Below are 17,634 nucleotides of genomic sequence, written 5' to 3' on the forward strand. Positions count from 1 at the left end.
TGGAGGTGTTCGAAAGCAGCCATGTGGGAGATCAGTTCGCACCTAATGATTGCTTTAGCAGCATCCCATAACACGGATGGCGATACCTCATCAGTGCAATTTTCTGGGTAGTAATGTTCTTTTGTGCCTTTTATGCAGTCCCTCAGTCCGAGATTCCTCAAAGACAAATCACTTATCAGTCATGGGTGGAAAGAAGCTTTCTAGGGAGATGTGGCATCATCAAAAGTCTGGTTGTGGCATAATCTGTCAGGGACCTTATGTCAATACTAGTGTATAATAGTTGGGGTAGTAATGTTTTCATGACCAGAAAATAATCTAGTCCCGAATATGTCTTATGTACATTCATATAGAATGTATAGTTACTGTTAGTTGGGTGGTGCAGATGCCAATCCATATGCAAGATTCAAGCCGGTGACCTCTTGTATCAAAGAATGCGTTGGCCATGGGTCATTATGTAGTGGATGAGATTGGTCAATTGGGGAGGCCAAGGGAATGTCGTAGTCACCCCCCACAAATATCTCTCCTTCCACAAAGTGGGCCACAGTAGGGAAAATGCAGCAAAGAATTTCTCTATGTTCTCATTTGGACCATAGAGCACAAATATAGTGAGGCGGGTGGGACCCAATTTACCCTTAATCCCCACCGCCGGCATTCAGGATCTCATAGTGTGTCTTTTATATGGCAAGAAAGGCCTCTTCGAAAAAGTATCACTCTTGTTTTGTGGTATTAGATGCATGGAATTGTGAGAAAAACCAATAGGAGTGCAGACTCATTGTGTCTGTATGTAATAAGTGGGTCTCTTGGAGCAGGACAACGTCTGTCTTCTGTGTTTCAACCACATTAGCAAGGCTTTATGTTTCATAGGAGAGTTAAGGCCCTGAACATTCTAAGTGACTATTTTAAGCTGTGTCATTTCGATAAGCAATATGATATTGCTTTCTGGACATGTAGGTGACGTTAGGTGGAAGGCTAGCTCCGACAAAGAACCTGAGGTGGGTTACTGCTGGGGTGAGGCATGATATGTGCAGAATCAGAAGGTATGGACTGTGTGTCCCAATTCTCATGGCTGATCTGGGTGAAGGGAGAGAACCATAAGAAGACCACCAGAAGAGAGGCATTTGAGGGCCATGAGCTCTTTTTAAAGGGTTGTGCCATCAGGGCTGCATCAGAGGGTATTATGAGGGAACACCAAAGGCAAGAATTGGAAGAAATCTGTCAATAATGGGGCTGGTTCCGAGTTCCCTATGGAAGCATTAGTGGCGGAAAAATGACAATTCAAATTGTGTCCTCCTCTGAGAACAGTGGGCGGCTCTCTTTGTCTTGTAGGCGAAGCTGTCTCCTTGCCTCTTTATGGGTTGTCTTGGAAGTCTGGAAGCGCCAGCCCCCACCAGCATCTGCGCGGTTGTGGAGGCCGTTTTCTTTTTTAGCTGGCACCAGTGAGCAGAGGTTGAGTACCCTCTTACTTTCCAGGAGATCTCGGAGCACATAGCGCTTATCCTTAATTGTAAACAGGAATCTGAAAAGGAACTCCAAGCGGTATGGAATTTTTCTTTTTGGCAAATGCATCGTGATCTCACGCAACTTTCTGCGTGCAAGCATTAGGATGGAAAGATCTTGGAACAAGAGAATTGTGTCACCTCAGAATACCGGTGACTCCTGTTGTCGAGCCGCCATCAGAATGTGTTCACTGATGTGATAGTAATGAACACAAGCCAGAACAGCCAACTGTGGATTTAATTGTTGCTGAACTGGTGAGAAAACCCTATGGATACGATCCAGAAGTACTGATCCATCGTCAGGTAGGTGCAGGACATGACTAAATAACCCCTGAACATATGACTCAAGTTCTGCTGCCACCAGAGTTTGTGATATGCCTCGAATCCAGATATAATTACATTGTGATCTATTTTCAAGGTCATTGAGTTTGTCCAGCAGGATTTGTTGTTGCACTCCAACACAATCAGGCGAGATGTGTGATTATCCTTGTCTTGAATGATATCAGCCAGGTTGGTTTCCACTTGAGCGAGTCTCGATTCAGTTTTGTGTAAATAGCATTCCAAAAACGATATGACTTTATGAAAGTTCGGATTTAAGAAGATGGCCTTCAGAAACTCTGTAAGAAGTGTGTGGATATCTTACTTCGTGGCAGGTGACCGAGCTTCAGAGGAATCACCTGCTTGTAGTGAGTTGTGTGAGTCACTGATGGAGTGTCACCCTTCTGAAGTAGATCCTTGATAGAGGAGCGCTTAATCGATTTGGATCTATTGGTCGCCATCAGTGCTGTGAAAGAATCAGCAACTGCCCCTCCTCTTGGGTGTAATAGGGAGGTTGCCTTGGACAGAAATGTTGCGGATGGTGTTATGGTGCTTTTCAATGTTAAGGGTGCCAGCTGGGGGTCGCAAACACCAGATGCGGGGTCTGGCTGGCCTATATGTTGGATAATGGGCCCCACATCTGGACTGCCTGGCTTCTTAGCTGCGCAGGGGCTTGACAGGTGGGGTAGGCACCAGCCACTATTGGTGTGTGGTACTCGACTCAAGAGGCGGCTCCTCGGGGGTACTGCTGAGGGAGTTGAGACTGCCAGGCAAAAGTATCACATGTGTCAGTAGGGAAGCCCAAGGCCCCCCAACAGGGCTGGTCACTTCCGGTCATGCAGAACCCATTAGGAGGACTGCACACTGAATCTTCTGCTAGCCTCCAGGAAGGACTTCCACAGCCCCATAAGTCCCCCACAGGCGCCCCAGGTTGTCCGGTGCTCTGCAGATCTCCCACTCAGTCCGTCTCAGTCTGAGGCTCTTCAGGGTGATGAGCTCAGTTTCGGTTCATGCTCACTGGGCCGCTAACATGTGCCATCGTAACGATGTCAGGAAGAACAGGCCGCAGAAGATGCACTGGTGTTTTTGGCCGGGTGTGGCAGCAGTCACCATCTTAGGGTCGGACCGCTCCAGACCTGCCTCTCGCATTGCTTGTCCGCGGTCAAAATGGGCTCAATCCCTCTGCATCCACCTCAGCTCACTCTTGTCGTGTTCCAATCATATTCAGGGCTCTTTAAAACAGCATAAGGGGAAATGTAGTGACTGTTTTTGGGGGGCTTATTATGAGCCCAGATCTTGGAGCTCAGGAGAGACGCATCCAATTATGTCTCTACGCTGGTCTTGCTCCCTGAAAGTATGTGATTTAAGCAAGGGATTGGTAGTAGGGAGGGATATCATGTATTATGGCAATCCAATTAAAAGTAAATTGTTGGAATGAGCTATATGTTGTGTAACTAAATTGGATGACAAATGCTGCAGTGATTGTTAAACCAATCAGATATAGCTCGGATGATTGTTATCAATTTTCTTTTAACTCAACAAGTGACTCCAGTTCTACATCGTCTACCTAAAAAGCACAAAAAATGTTACTTGAACTTATGAACACATACAAATAATAATGAACAGGTTTTGCATTAATTGGTCACATAAACTAATACTTTCTGACAACCGCTTGCTAAAGGACGCTCAACTGTACTATTGAGAGTGTTCATTTCACAATAGATTTAAAAATGTTACACGCTTTGATAACACACACAAACATTCTAGGTGAAGAGGAATAACTCTTTTAAGTATACATTTGATTTTTTAAATATAGTGCAAACAAAGAGGGACAAATTACAAAACATGTTTCACTTGTGTTGATTTCTTCTACTGATTGGCCATCTATGAGAAAAAAATCCTGAAAAAATGCTGACATTACAAACTACATCAAAGCAAAATCCCTGTTTCTTTCTAGACAGACATCTGCACTTCAAGACCACATAGAGGACAGGTTCTCCGAGATTCCACTTACCAAAAATAAAAAATCTCAAGCATATATTTTCTAAGCCGGATATGAAAACAATATTGAAACCGTTGAGTTCACACCTAGAATACAAATGCGCACTACAATTAAGCCTGCCAAGACCCATCTAGCCCTGCTTTAAGAAGTTCTCCATGAAAAAGCCAATTTCCTGGCTAATAGGAAAATAGTGATAATGATCCATAATCTTAAAACTCTTTGGTAACTCTTTATAGAAACCAGATGTTGCTCCAAATCAATCTTTATAACATACAAAAAAATTTCACATATAAACCCGAAATACCTAATACTGAATTTATAAGTCTCAGGTGGTCAAGACTTTTCATACATAAAAATGAACTCACACTCGACACACCTTACTTAAACAAGATTACGTTTCACAGTCCCTTCTCAGGAGAGGCACCTAAAATCTGCAGTGCCCTCCCAAATGACATAAAAAATTCCCATCTTTCCCTGCTTTTCAATATGCCTCAAAAACATCTACATCAACAAGTACCTAATCATCTGAATGCAGTATTGTTCTCATTTTCAGCCTAAACCCAAATTCTGTTCACCATTTTTCTATTGCCTGTGTAAAACACCTACATAGTTTTTCTTAACAAAACCATTACTTTCCAGAAACAGTCTGAATCTTCAAAACTGTACACACCTATCATCATTCCAGATAAACTGTAAATATTCTCTTAGAACATACCTATATTCCGGATTAAAACATATACCCTTAACATATGGACAAATGTCTTCTCCTCCCATTCTGCACTTGCCATCTGCATTTACTCTCCCTGACCCAAAAAAAAAAGTTGTCTTACCATCATTCCATGCTTTCTGCACCTGTCCTTTCCTGCCTTCCAAAGCTGTGCTCTCTGACCTTCACGGAGAATTGAGCCAACGCCGTGCCTACAGGTTCGCTGAGAGCCATATCATAGCAGTTATGAATTCTCTGTCAGCATGGGTTTGCAAAGATCCACATCTGACAGGAAGAGTAGCAGTTGGCAGAGTGCCTTGAGTTCTGCTAACTTCCTTAGGTCTAAGGAGACCCAAGAGAAGCCGGAGAAGGTGGTTAAGAAAGCCAGGCACTGGTTCGCCTCTCTGCTCGTGTGTCTGGAGAACCAAGTGAGGTGGCAGAGTACTGGGAAGCAAGTGCATACATACAAATGTAGACCCACACTATAGGTCATTTGTCTAATACAGGACGAGATGGATCTTCTCACGGTGTAGCGCTCCGACAGACCGACAGCCAGGTACATACCAAGCAGACCCTAACGTTTCCCCTTAGAGAAAATTGTATCTTGAACCATAGCATGTTTCGAATGCATCAGTCCTAGCACCTCCCACTCAGCTTTACCCCAATAATCCTTCCCACACTCTTTAACTGTAAAGTTACCCTCTTACGCCATCAAACCCTCCTTCCAAGTAGGAATAGCAAACCTCACCTTGGCCCTAACCCTATACTTTAACTCTGATTCGAACCATTAACCATAACTGATAATCCTAATATTTTAAACTAACATTTGACTCCAGTCCTAACCTATCCTGTAACTATCAGATCTTACCTCTACCTTACCACTAACTGATAATCCTAATTCCACCTATGACTATTATCCTAATACTTTAGCCAAATTCCTTAATATTTATTGTTAGTTCCACTTGTGAACCACATCTAAACTGTAACTTTTAACTTTAACCCTTTTAACTATAAGTTTTAACCATAACTCATCCTTGTCAACCCTGAATCCGATTCATAATGTTAATTTTTTGCCAGTGCAGGAAAAGAGTGTGACTATTCAGTTTTGGCTAGAGGTGGTTGCCTGCTACAAATTCCACGCCAATACTTAATGGGCATAAAGCCACTGCAGAGAAATGGAGTAAGAAAAGGCTGTTATAAAATAGCAACTATATTTACTCTGTTCATCTTCCACATGCATGAAATTAAAGTGTCAATTACGTGTGATGCTGTACATATCAACACTGCCGCGCCTATGACATGTATGTCAGAGGTGACTCATATTATAAAGCACGATTGAAGCAGCTATTTCTACGCCTGAAAGACACTTGGGTGCACACATATTTACATTTAGAATTGAAAGGTACACTTTGTAATCTACAACATTTAAATATATACTCATAAACAAAATTACTCACAAGTAAAATTACATCATTGTAATTGTATCCGCTTACTGTGGGATGGTGAATGTTACAGTGTGTGAATATGTGCAAATGGTGGTGAACATCTATACAGTCACAAGTACGTAGTCGCAAAAACATCTGTTTTCAAAATATGAAAGGGATGGGGTGAAGATAAAGGCATTCCTCCATATGGACAAATATTGCCCCTGTCTATGAATGAATACATTTAACCACTGCAAAAGCACTTATAAATAACCTCAACCCATTTGCAAATATACACCTGCAACAATGCCTACATAACTAATCATACGAGTACTCTTAAAAAAACAGTGTCTCGACATTAAGCTTAGATTTCTTTGTAAATTCTAAGAAAATGAAATAAATGCTCCAAATGTAGAAGTACACACATGGATTGAAATATGCGAATTTCTTTGTGAACCAGGCCCTAGTACATCAGTGAGGAATCTTGGACCTTAGAAAGGGAAAAGCACCCCAAACAAAGGGAGGGATCAAAAGACTCTTGTTGTAAATTGCTTATTAATACAAGGAGACACATAGCAGTGTCCTTGCAGCGTCATGGCATGTGGTATGGTGTCCTCACCTCCGTGTGTACAGGCACCCAGCAGGTTCACAATGTTGTCATGTTGACCCAGGTGGCTCATAATCTTCAGTTCCGACATGAGGGCCTCCTTCTCCTCAATGTGCGCGCTCGCTGGTGGAAGAGAAGAAGGCATCAGCAGAGTACGACATGGAAGGAAGACTTCTATTATCAAATGTCCCAGAGTCGACTAACATTGACATATTCAAAGACCAGCTCAGGCAACCAACTACACCAGTAGCAGTGGTTGATTCCAGTGGAGTGTAAGATTGATTTGATTTGATTTTTGATTTTAAAATATTTATAGAGCGCAACATTCACCTGGCGGTTTCTTGGCGCTGTGAAGGGAGGGTACCAGAGGAAAAAGATGACAAGAGTGAATGAGTCTATTAGGATAGTGCCTTGCTACCAAGCCAACCCGTTCAGGGCGGCGCTCTGCAGCTAGGACCACTTTACAGTGGGAATCCAAATTCAATACTCCATTATGGAATCAGTTTCAGACCTGTCCTATAGGATGAGACAAAGACCTGGAAATAGGTGAGACTGTCTCAACATGGGAATTCTGGGAAGGTGTAATTCTTACTACAGGGCCACGTTGTGCTGTTTATAAGGGAGGTAGAACAAGTCAGAACAATGCCACAACCCCCTGCTACATTGTGGTACAGTCAGGCTACCCATTTCTTTCAAGCTGGCCAGTAGATACTAGGATCTTCCCAACATCGGTGAAGCTTGACTTGAAAGGCTTCCTATGACTCAGATTGGTAGACTGCTTCTGAATCCTCCCTCTGCTGCTGGTTGGTACAGTAGTTCTTTAACCCCCTCATGTTTCCGGTTGGTAGTCTACCCGTCAAGCACAACTCATTTTTATCACAATTCAAAGTTCATCTTCCCCATGTCGGAAAAACGAAATATTAACATTTTTGTCGTTCAAGATGCTATAGTCAGTTCAAATACTTACGTTTCAGCATCTTCACAGCCACCTTAACAGAGATGTCTTCTTTCACAAGGCCATGGGCTGTGGCTTCCAACACCTTTCCGAACGCCCCAGCCCCCAGGGTTTTTCCTGTAGTGTGTAGAATATGATAATATTGTCCATCAGAAGCAATTGCGTACCCAGCACAGCAGCAGAAAGTACTGTATCTCTGTTATTAGGAAGCTGAATAGAGCCAGACCCACATATATGAAAATGTGTAATTTCCCAACAGGCGGACAGAGAGGTAGGACTGGTGAAAAGTCAGTTACCTATCAGTCACCAGCACAACCTGCCCATCAGTAATCTCCTAAAGCCTGGTTCGATGTCTGTGTCAAGACTCACCTCTCTGAATATTGAGACCCATCACCACGCCACAACCCAAATCCCAGCATTGTAGTAAAGGGGAAGAGTTTGATTCTTACCAAAAGTCAATTTGCTTCGGGGGAATTCCAGCTTCTCGTTGTAGGGGAGCTGCGTTGGGTCGATGAAGGTGTAATTGTTCCCCTCTGAGGCATCGATGATCTGCCAGCGGGTTTCATATTTGGGCTTCTAGGGGAGATGAATGGGGTTGCATGTTTAAAGAGGGGCAAGTATAAACAATAATCACACTTTCCAATGCAACAGTCAGGCAAAGGTCCCTGTGATCATCTGGAGAATGCAAGGATGAATATGGCTTTACTAACCCTGAAAATGCTTTAAATCTGTGCAATTACTAACCGCCCATTTTAAATACAAATCGGGTCAGGAGGACAGTGAAAGAGAAGAAAGAGGAATGGAATTACATTTTATAAGAAGAGCCTCAAGACCTGGCTCTTCAATGATCGGACCTGCACCCCTCCTCCCCCCTCAGCGCCTTGAGACCCTCACGTGTGTGAAGCGCACTCGATAATCCCCTGATTGATTGATTAGTCCGCGACTTTGGCTTCGGGCTAACGTAGTCACAACAAGGGGCTCTCATGGGTAACGCTCTTTAATGAAGCCTACCGATAAAATGTGCTGCACAATGGGCTCTGCTGGAGCTGAAGACTCCTCGCATGTCAAGGCCTGGGACAAGAAAGAGATGCTTGAAGCAATGTGGTCACTGGCATTCGTTGTCACCCGGTTCCTGGATGCCAGGGACGTTGGAACAAATATGCAGAAAGCAGACCATATTACTTTTCTGCAACAATCATGTGGGGTATAGATAATTTATATAAGGTCACTTATGGTTAAGTTGATTTGAGCAATTTTTTTAACCTTTAAAGATATTATTATGGCTTTAAAAATCGTTCCTCGAATTAAAGCCGGTTACTCTTCATCCTGCTTGGCTTGCAGCTTATTTCTTTTGGGGTGTAGCAGGTTTGTGGTAGCAACTTTAACACTTCTTGTCTCTGGACTCTAATGTTTTCTCGTTGCTTGTTTGGTGCCTAGTACTGCAGCAAGCCGAACATGAAGCAGCGAGCTCAGCCTGTGCATGGAGGGCACCTGACGGTCAGAGAAGCTGGGGGGCAGCTGGACCATCATGAAAATAGATCTGGAAAGATGACGATCCTTCTTCATACACATTTGTACTACGGCTTCACTTGAGGCTTGATGCTGTGTGGATGTATTTGTGCGGTCCTATTAGAAGGGAACTGCATTATAATCATGTTTTATTTTTTAGTACGTTTTTGCAACATCCAATAAACAGTCAAATCAAACTTTGTTTTTTTGGTTGGTGACCAGTTCGTAGCTGCTGGTGCATTTGTTTTAACCCAGAGACGCATATGATTACATTTAAAAAATCTTAGCTCACAAAATGACACACATACTTCTGTCTTCCAGTGAGCCTACGTTTGTAATGCATCTAAATAACTGATTACACAGCCAAAAGCAGGGCCGATTTAGTGATTCGGCCACTGGCCAACTGTGTCAGCTTGCATGTTGAAGACCATGCTTCTCTTTGCTATCTAGTTGAGGCCAAGGACGTCCGTTTACCAAAATGCCAGCGGGAGCGTAAGTGACCACATGGGCACTTTGATCCTCAGTGATGTCACAGGGTTGCCTTCTTGTCCCAAGTTTAGCCTCTCAACAACCTCCTAGTTATAACTGGGAGAGGTAGAGGAAGGACAAGGTGTTGAAACTTCAGAAAATAAATGGGGTCTGAGAGCCCTTTTTACTTTCTCTTCCAGAGGGTCGCTTCATGGCCCTGAGAGCATGGCTAGTAAGAGCAATGCTAGTGGTAATGAAGGGCAGGGCAGAGATGGCAAGTGCTGTCCCTGATGTCCAAACCTGAGGCATCACAGTGATGGTGGCTGCCTTTCCCACAAGATGCTAACATGTGTGGTAATCCCTAGGTACTGGCAGCTCTCATCCTACGACCATTGGATCTAAAGGAGATTCATTTCAACCCACAATCTATGCAGATCTATCTAGGAAATATGTATCGTATGAAGCTCCTGTGAACATGAAGAAAGGCATCACAATCCTCCTGAAACTATCATCATCACATCGATGTATAAGACGCCAGATTGTACTTCTATGAGCCACTGTAGCGAGTTACTGGCTCAGCAGTCTGCCTGCTATAAATAACATGCAGGGACCTACTGTTGCAACATCAAAATGCTGGCACTGACTCTTCAGTGCACTTCTTCCCGACAGGGTGTTCATGCAGCCAGTCAACTCCAGTTTGCGAAATCTTTAGAAAAAGACATTGCTGAGCATGCAAGGGGTGCACTCCCTCCCACCTTCTGCCTTTCACTTCCCTCAAAACCTTCGCAATGCAACCCTAGCTTTGTGTTTGAGGATGGGGGCTGTTCCTCCCATACATTCTCTCATCGGATGTGGCTACCACCAGAGAGATCTGAGTTCTTCTTCATTTGGATCAGATTGTGCAACATTTCAACACATTCTGCATGTTCCAGGAACAGGTTTATTGAGCATGGGCTGAAGACAAGGAAGGGTCCACGCTTCAATGTTCTCTGCTGTGGGTTCCTCTACAGGGAGTCACGCTAGGGCCCCAGGAAAGACCCCGGATCTGAACCAAAGTGTTACTGCTTCTACCATTCTTGCACGGAAGGAGTGCATTGAACTAGGTTTGTTCCACCCAGCGCCCACACGCACCCACACGCTATTGACGTCTACCTTGTACCACAGGATACATTGTGGATCTCTATTCCACAGGACAAGTGGACATCAGACTAATTTATGCTTGCTTAAGGGCAATCCACCTAGGGACTGTGGTTGCAGGAAGTCATTTAAGGCTTTCCCCCCTTGACCTCTGGCTTCCACTGTTTGTTGGACGTTGTACTTTTCTCCACTTGCTGCTGATCATGCTTCATAGGCATTTCCCTTTTCAGTTTTTTTTTTTTTTACAGTTGACTCTGATTTGTGATGGTTGTTTCTAACCCACAGATGCCGATGAGGCAATACTTGCGGATGGGATTGCTTAACAGTGAAACCGATCCTTAATCACAGACAATTCAAACTATATGGAACGTATGCACGGCAAAGACGTGCAGCAGGAGGTCTCCTACTGACCTAAGTCAGTGTCTCTAGCAGTTGACTAGAGGATATCATTGCAACAGTTGCCTCTCCATACTGCACGTAGTGAGTTGATGGACTTTATAGGTAATTTTATCAGGTAGAAGTTCTCAAGGGGCTGTTGTCACCGGAATGGAAGTGGATGTTTTGAGTGGCACACCAATGTGAAATATGCTGGGAGAGATGATGAGAACTAACTGATTTGCAGATTAGTAAAACATTGCAAATTAAGGCAGGTTTTTTGTAAGCTACTGCTTCGTGATAAGTGTCTAACAATGTTGGGTTTTCCTGGAAACTTTCCATAGCGATGGTAGAGTTAGGAGTTCAGGGGAGAGGCGTCTAACTGTGAGCTGGAAGATGACAGCAATCGCTGTTGCCTTGAAAACACTGTCATTCTTCATGTAAAACAATGACATTCCACAGAGAGCCTGGAACATTGCAGCAAGTCCGAAATCAACGGCTGATTTTGAAAACTGTGAGGCTTAAAGAAGAGGTTATAATTGGGTAGATTTCTGATTTCCTTTCATTTTACAAGATTATATATATTTAGCTAGAATCAATTGACCAATATCATAACGGGGCTCCCTACACGATCCCCAAGGGAAAACATTATAGCGATACTCCCACCATCACATATTACGCCCCCATGCCCCTTATGCATCGTACTTAAATAAATCATGTGCTGAACACTAAAAAGCCCGTTAGGATGACTTCCTGATTAAAATACAAGTTACCAACTACTCCCTTCATGCACAAACTCAATAAAAAAGGTTACACAGTGTAGAATTCATCTGGTAACTCATCTCATTTACAGATTCCGGAACCGAATTCTCAGTGGATTACGTAATTTGTAATATCTATCACATTGCATTATTTACCATTTGGCCTTCGAGTTCCTTACTGGAATTCACAATAGGTCATATGATTAATGTATCATAAACCCACCGTGCGCGCTTTCTTGCTGCCCTGTTATATTCCATAATCTATGCGGGATTGAAGCGCCCCTTGGTCCAGGGAGGCGCAGTGAGAATCTCGCGGAACGCACCTGTTTGTACTTGTAGAAGAGCAGAACCAGCATCAGGAGGAGCATGGCAGCCACGCCGCAGGAGGCCCCCAGCGCCGGGCCGAACAGCTTATTTGGGACTTTTCGTTCTATGATGCGCTCTGCAAAGGGAAAAAGACACAAGACACAAGGAAAAAGATGTGGTAAAGTAGTAGACAGCTTGCCCAAACAGAATGGGAGCTTTGGTTGAAGTGGCATCAGTCTCAGGTTAGCCAAACCGTACCTGACGAGTGAATGTCTGTGCCATAGGCAGAATAACTGGCAGTGGTCTCCTACAAGCCCGACTATGGTAAAATCTCTCAATTCCAATCCCAGAAACACAGATCTTTCACAAGCAATTGACCTAAAAGCCTCACACTTTCCCTTTAGGGCATACTGCCTCTGTTGGAAATCTCATCAGAGAAAATAGCTGATAATGCGTTGTGTAAGCCTTCCCAGAATACTCATACTTTAAAAAGGCGTTACTCCAGATTTACTGTGCCATGCAGAGCCACACAAGGTCTCTCTGCATGGCATGGACAACCTAAGTGGGCAAAGCATTCGTTTCCAAGATCTGACTTTTTAATTTCTCCCACTCATAAACCGCATATGCCATTGCTCTACAGTTTAGCTGCTTACTCCGTGAGGCCACAGAGCAAGTCATTTGCTTTCATACTAGAGAATTAGGAGCCAATTATATGCAATCTGTGGCAACATTGATGGCATTTTCTATTTGAATATTGGCAAATCAGATTCCACCTTAGGGAGAACCAGCAAGAAAAATAATTCTAGTCTTCAAGTCTATGCCTAGACGGTTGGTGTATAGCACAAAGGCAAAACACTGCCTTAATCCAACCATCTGGTGCGGAAAATAAAGAGGTTGGAGAAGGTAAGGTGTGTCCGAACCGAAAAAAGGAAAGGGAGGCTTTTCATCCTCTAAAGTATTGCGAGTAGGTTTTTACCTATTGTTGATATCTGAGAGACACCTAGGATACAGAAAAGATTCGGTTTTTGATGTTTGGGAGATATCGTCTCTTGTCCTGAAGAAGGTGGTGTATAAACAATTACAAACCACCGAAACGCGTCAAAGCTTTTTTAATGGAAAGGCACCCTCTAGACTGTTAAAACATGTATTAGAATTATCAATAGATTTAGATAAAAAATCAAATATTGGACAAATGATATTGGTCAGATATATTTGCCCTTCCTACGACTAGAATTATTTTTCATGCCAGTGCTCCCTAATTTGCACTGAATTAATTGGTTTTAACTGTATGCTTAATATTTGTGATATGCAATGTTTTTAATTTGATGAAAAGTTGTGTAATAATTTGTTGCAAACAATTTTATCTGTGACCAAATGTTTGGTTTTATTCTTAATAAAAAGAAGTTAAATATTTCTTTTTTTTTTATTTGCTCAACACATGGCCTTTCTGATGTGAAGGTGTTATGTTCTAGTGATATGGCTGTATGATTGGGTGTACATGCTATGATGTTTTAAGTTATCCAAAGAGGATTACTTTTCTGACTATGATAATTAACCACCTTTGAAACAGAATACAACTCTAGGCCCTTGTCATATAAACAGGCAAGAGACAATGACAGCTGAAAAAAACTTGATAAAATAGGCCTGGATAGAGTTCTGCGAAGGGACCAAAAAACTCTGCCGTGCTACGTAGTATTCGGCAAGCAGCTGAGTGCATTGCGTCGTGCTGTTCACACTGATTGTTAGCACCAGGTGTTTGTCCCGCACTGTAAAATCAGCGCGAACTGCAACATGCACAGCGCAAGAGGGCGCTGCTTATTTCTGCCACTAGAGTAGATATTCTACTTGAGCGGCAGCTTCCTCAACGCAAACAGAAGGTTTCTCAACGCGAACGGTAGCGACCATCCGTGACCAGAAGAAACCCACAGCCAGGAAAAACATCCACTATACTGGGGTTTTATGTGAATTACTATTATAACAGCCCTATTTCTACTTTTTAAAGTTGGCGAATGCACATCATAGGTTCCCGAATACAGAGAGGGTCACAGTTACACATTCTGAAAGTGAGCTGAGTGTGTTGACTAGCAACTGCATAGACATATTTATCACCAGTAACCAGAGAACGATACAATCCATGGAAGATATCACACATTTAGCAAACAATGTGGATACATGTGATCCAGCACGGGGCCAACCTATTACCAACTGGTTATCCAATGGTTCTTTTATTTGTCAACTGAGAGGTAGGAGGAGTTAGGATGAATCAAACAAATTAATTTACAGCGTAACCCATTTGGCCACACAATGAGGACCAAGAATCAGTGGATAAACTTAAAAGGTTTTATTACAAATTAGCAGTCAGGTTAAGGTAAACAAAACGCAAAACCATACTATAAAGATACAGAATCACAAAAGGATAGCCTATCCTTCTGAAGAAGTTCAAGCGCATTAATATAAGACCATCAAGCAGTTTTGTCATAGCCAGTGGCGGTTTCTGCATTGGGGTGTGGGATTGTTGCACCCCTGTTTGTTTTGCTGTCCCCGGGCGACCCCATAAATGTGTTGATTCTTTTTTAGAGGCATCGGAGTGTCCCTGCAGAGCTTGCCTTTGAGAGTCAGTGAGGGGCGGGGTGGAGCTTAAATGTGGATTGCCAGGTGGTTCAGCAGGGCCTGGGAGTGAAGTGTGCATATTGGGTTGGGTGGGTGCCTTTCTCTGACCAGTCCGACATGCGCACACGAACCCTCACCAGGATGCAAATTGTTAGGAGCCGGGGGTTTACAGCTGCAGCCCCCAAGTCTCCTAAAGAGCTTTGGCAGCGCCTGACTGAGCCAATCATTGTGCTGCTCTCATCCTGTTTACTATCATAAACAGCAAGGGAGCATCATCCAGATTGATGGGTGGAGCCAAGCTCCGAGCTGGTTGTAAACTCACAACTCCATGCATGCCCGGAGCCGGAGGCAGCAAATAACGATGGGGTTCTTCTCTGTGGTGACACTGGTAACTGTAAGTGTCTCCCCCGTAATTAGGGAATAATTAGATTTTTGTGTAACTCTGAACTAGAGCCTCAATTCAGACGATGACCTTTAAGGGCAAGACTGCATGTCAAATTTTGCTACTCTCTCGGATGTCGTGGGCCCCCACGGCCTTGTGCTTTGCTTCTCAGAGAAGTGTGTCTAAAGCGGAGCAGGGCAAACTTTTTTCCCATCCTCGGAGCAGGAGACCGCAATGAACAGTGTGTAGTTTATGTTCAATGTTTCCTGACACATGTGTGCACCCATATGTGGGAGAAATCCTTTGCAACTTAGTGAAAGGTGCTCCTGAGGTGCCTGTCTTCACAGGGGGTGGGGTTCTGCACTGCCCTCAGTGTGCCTGTCGTTCGTGTTCTGTGGTCTCCCATCACAAGCCTAAGGGTGACTACAGCTGGAGGTCACAATCTGAGACTGCAGTGGGATCTCAGTGTAACATTAGAGAACAGACTGCAGAAACACCAGAGAGTGTTTTCAACTGCCTTCGACTGAAAGAGAACGAGTCAAAAAGCAAAGCTCTCCAGTTGTTTCATACCATGTGCAAGTGGGCCATCTGTCTTAGACACTCCAGTGCCCGCACACCTGCATTTACAGCATGAAAAACAAAAGCACAAGTACCAAAAGGCAAGAAAAAGAAATAGGACCAGATAAGCTACACACACCTGACCCAGGACAACCCCGAACAGTGGCGGCTGGTGACATTTGAAAGTGGTGCATCGCAAAATAATTGTTGTACTGCTCTGAGGCAAGCGAGCGTAGGGAGCGAGCCTGAGCAACCTACGGGGGGTTTTGGGGGGTTCTCCCCCGAGAATATTTTGAAAACAGAGTGGATAAACAAGCACATTTGAGAAAGCAGGAAGGTTAATAAAGCAATTGTTAATTGCCTTGCTATTTCCCAGTCAAGCACCATCACACCACTGTACATCTCTCTTCTTTGTTCATTGCCTTGCTATATCCCTGTCAAACAGCAGCACAACCTTGTATTTCTCTCTTTTATGTTCATTGCCTTGCTATGTCCCTATCAAACAGAAGCAAGGTCCTGCACATCTCTTTCTGTTCTGTTAATTGCCTTCCTATTTCCCTGGCAAGCAGCAGCACAGCCCTGTACATCTCTCTTCTATGTTCATTGCCTTGTAATGTCCCTGTCAAACAACAGTACCGCCTTGTACGTCTCTTTTCTATGTTTGATCACCTTACTAGGTCCCTATTAAACAGAAGCAAGGGCCTGCATATCTCTCTCTGTTTTGTCCATTGTCTTGCTATTTCCCTGTCACGCAGCAGCGCAGCCCTGTACATCTGTCTTCTATGTTTACTGCCACTGAGTTGTGCTTCTACACCCTGAGCAGACATTCAGCATCCAGCCAGAATTATTTTAGCTTGGTTTGCTTGAGTAGCTCAGTCATAAAGGCTGGCTTCTCTCCCACAGTGTGTGATATTCATCTGGCTCTCAGCGAGCAGTGGGGGCTGGTGCCATTAATTGCCAGTGGGTTACATGGCTTTTCGTAAGCAAACCTGGATACATTTTCCTCCGTGCACCGCATCAGCAGCTGTACCCAAAAGGGCATAATCTGTCTCTAGCAGCAGCAGCAGCGGAGGAGCAATACTGAGGTGTGTGCAAAGTAGGACAGATAGAGAGCAGCTAAGAAACGAGTGCATCGCTTTCACCGCCAGAAACTACTGTTGAATAACTGCTGAATATGTGTCTGCTGGTGCCCCCTCCTCAAAACAGTAGTAAAGCAGCTGCAATGCTGAATGTCTCTCTCAACTGCACTGTGATGCTGTTGACCCCTCTGGCAATGGAAACATCCTGATCCGGCTAGTGCTAGGGTAACTGTGTTAAGGCGCTCTGTGGCATTGCACAGGGTTGGGCATGCAGCTCTTCTGAGAACTAATATCAATAAATGAACAATAACACCTGATTATTGATGTATTTTATAATTCAGCCAGGGGTCTGCTCCTGGGCCCATGACACACTGGCTACCACATCTCATTCGCCCGTGTTTGCTGTTTTTCCTGCCGATCTTGTAGTGAGTTTGGCTACTCCCTCTCTCGGTGCTACACACCCTGCTCCGGTAATCTTCCTCCGTATAACACACGGTATGCTGTCTTCTGCTATTTATTCCCAAGCAGCATGTAGTTGCCACTATATCATCTCCGCATCCTGTGCATGGGTTGGCTGGTTTCTACCCCCTTAATGTATTTTGTATTGTGCGGTCTCTGTACTGTTTTATTACCACCTCTCCCCATGCTGCACATTCTTCGCTATCCCTTTTTCTCACGTTTTCACTGTTTTGCAGTCCCCTTTTCTTATGCTTGCATTTTGTTTTGCTGTCCCTCCTTCCAGTGCTTGCAGTTTTGCTATCCCTTCCTCTGTGCTTGCATTGTTTAGCTATTCCTTTCGACTACCATGCTTGTATGTATGTATCAATGTATTGATTTACTTTGCGAGCCTTTCTGTCAATGCTTGGACTGCTTTGTTATCCCTTTCTCCCATGCTCATACTGTTTTGGTATCACGCATTACCTTACCGTGTTGGCAGTATA

General features: G+C 43.9%; 1 protein-coding gene across 1 annotated transcript in view; it reads right to left on the bottom strand.

Annotated features, from left to right (window-relative positions):
* Positions 1–17,634, bottom strand: part of CSF1R (colony stimulating factor 1 receptor) — a 271,842-nt gene that overhangs the window by 56,548 nt on the left and 197,660 nt on the right. The window contains exons 10-13 of the mRNA XM_078653580.1: positions 12,082–12,200; positions 7,958–8,084; positions 7,521–7,625; positions 6,566–6,676 (exon numbers count right to left, since the gene is read on the bottom strand). Coding sequence (XP_078509706.1) covers positions 6,566–6,676; positions 7,521–7,625; positions 7,958–8,084; positions 12,082–12,200 — 462 coding nt within the window. The remainder of the gene's footprint in view (positions 1–6,565; positions 6,677–7,520; positions 7,626–7,957; positions 8,085–12,081; positions 12,201–17,634) is intronic.

Source organism: Lissotriton helveticus, chromosome 7, assembly GCF_964261635.1.
Source record: "Lissotriton helveticus chromosome 7, aLisHel1.1, whole genome shotgun sequence".
Lineage (NCBI taxonomy): Eukaryota > Metazoa > Chordata > Amphibia > Caudata > Salamandridae > Lissotriton > Lissotriton helveticus.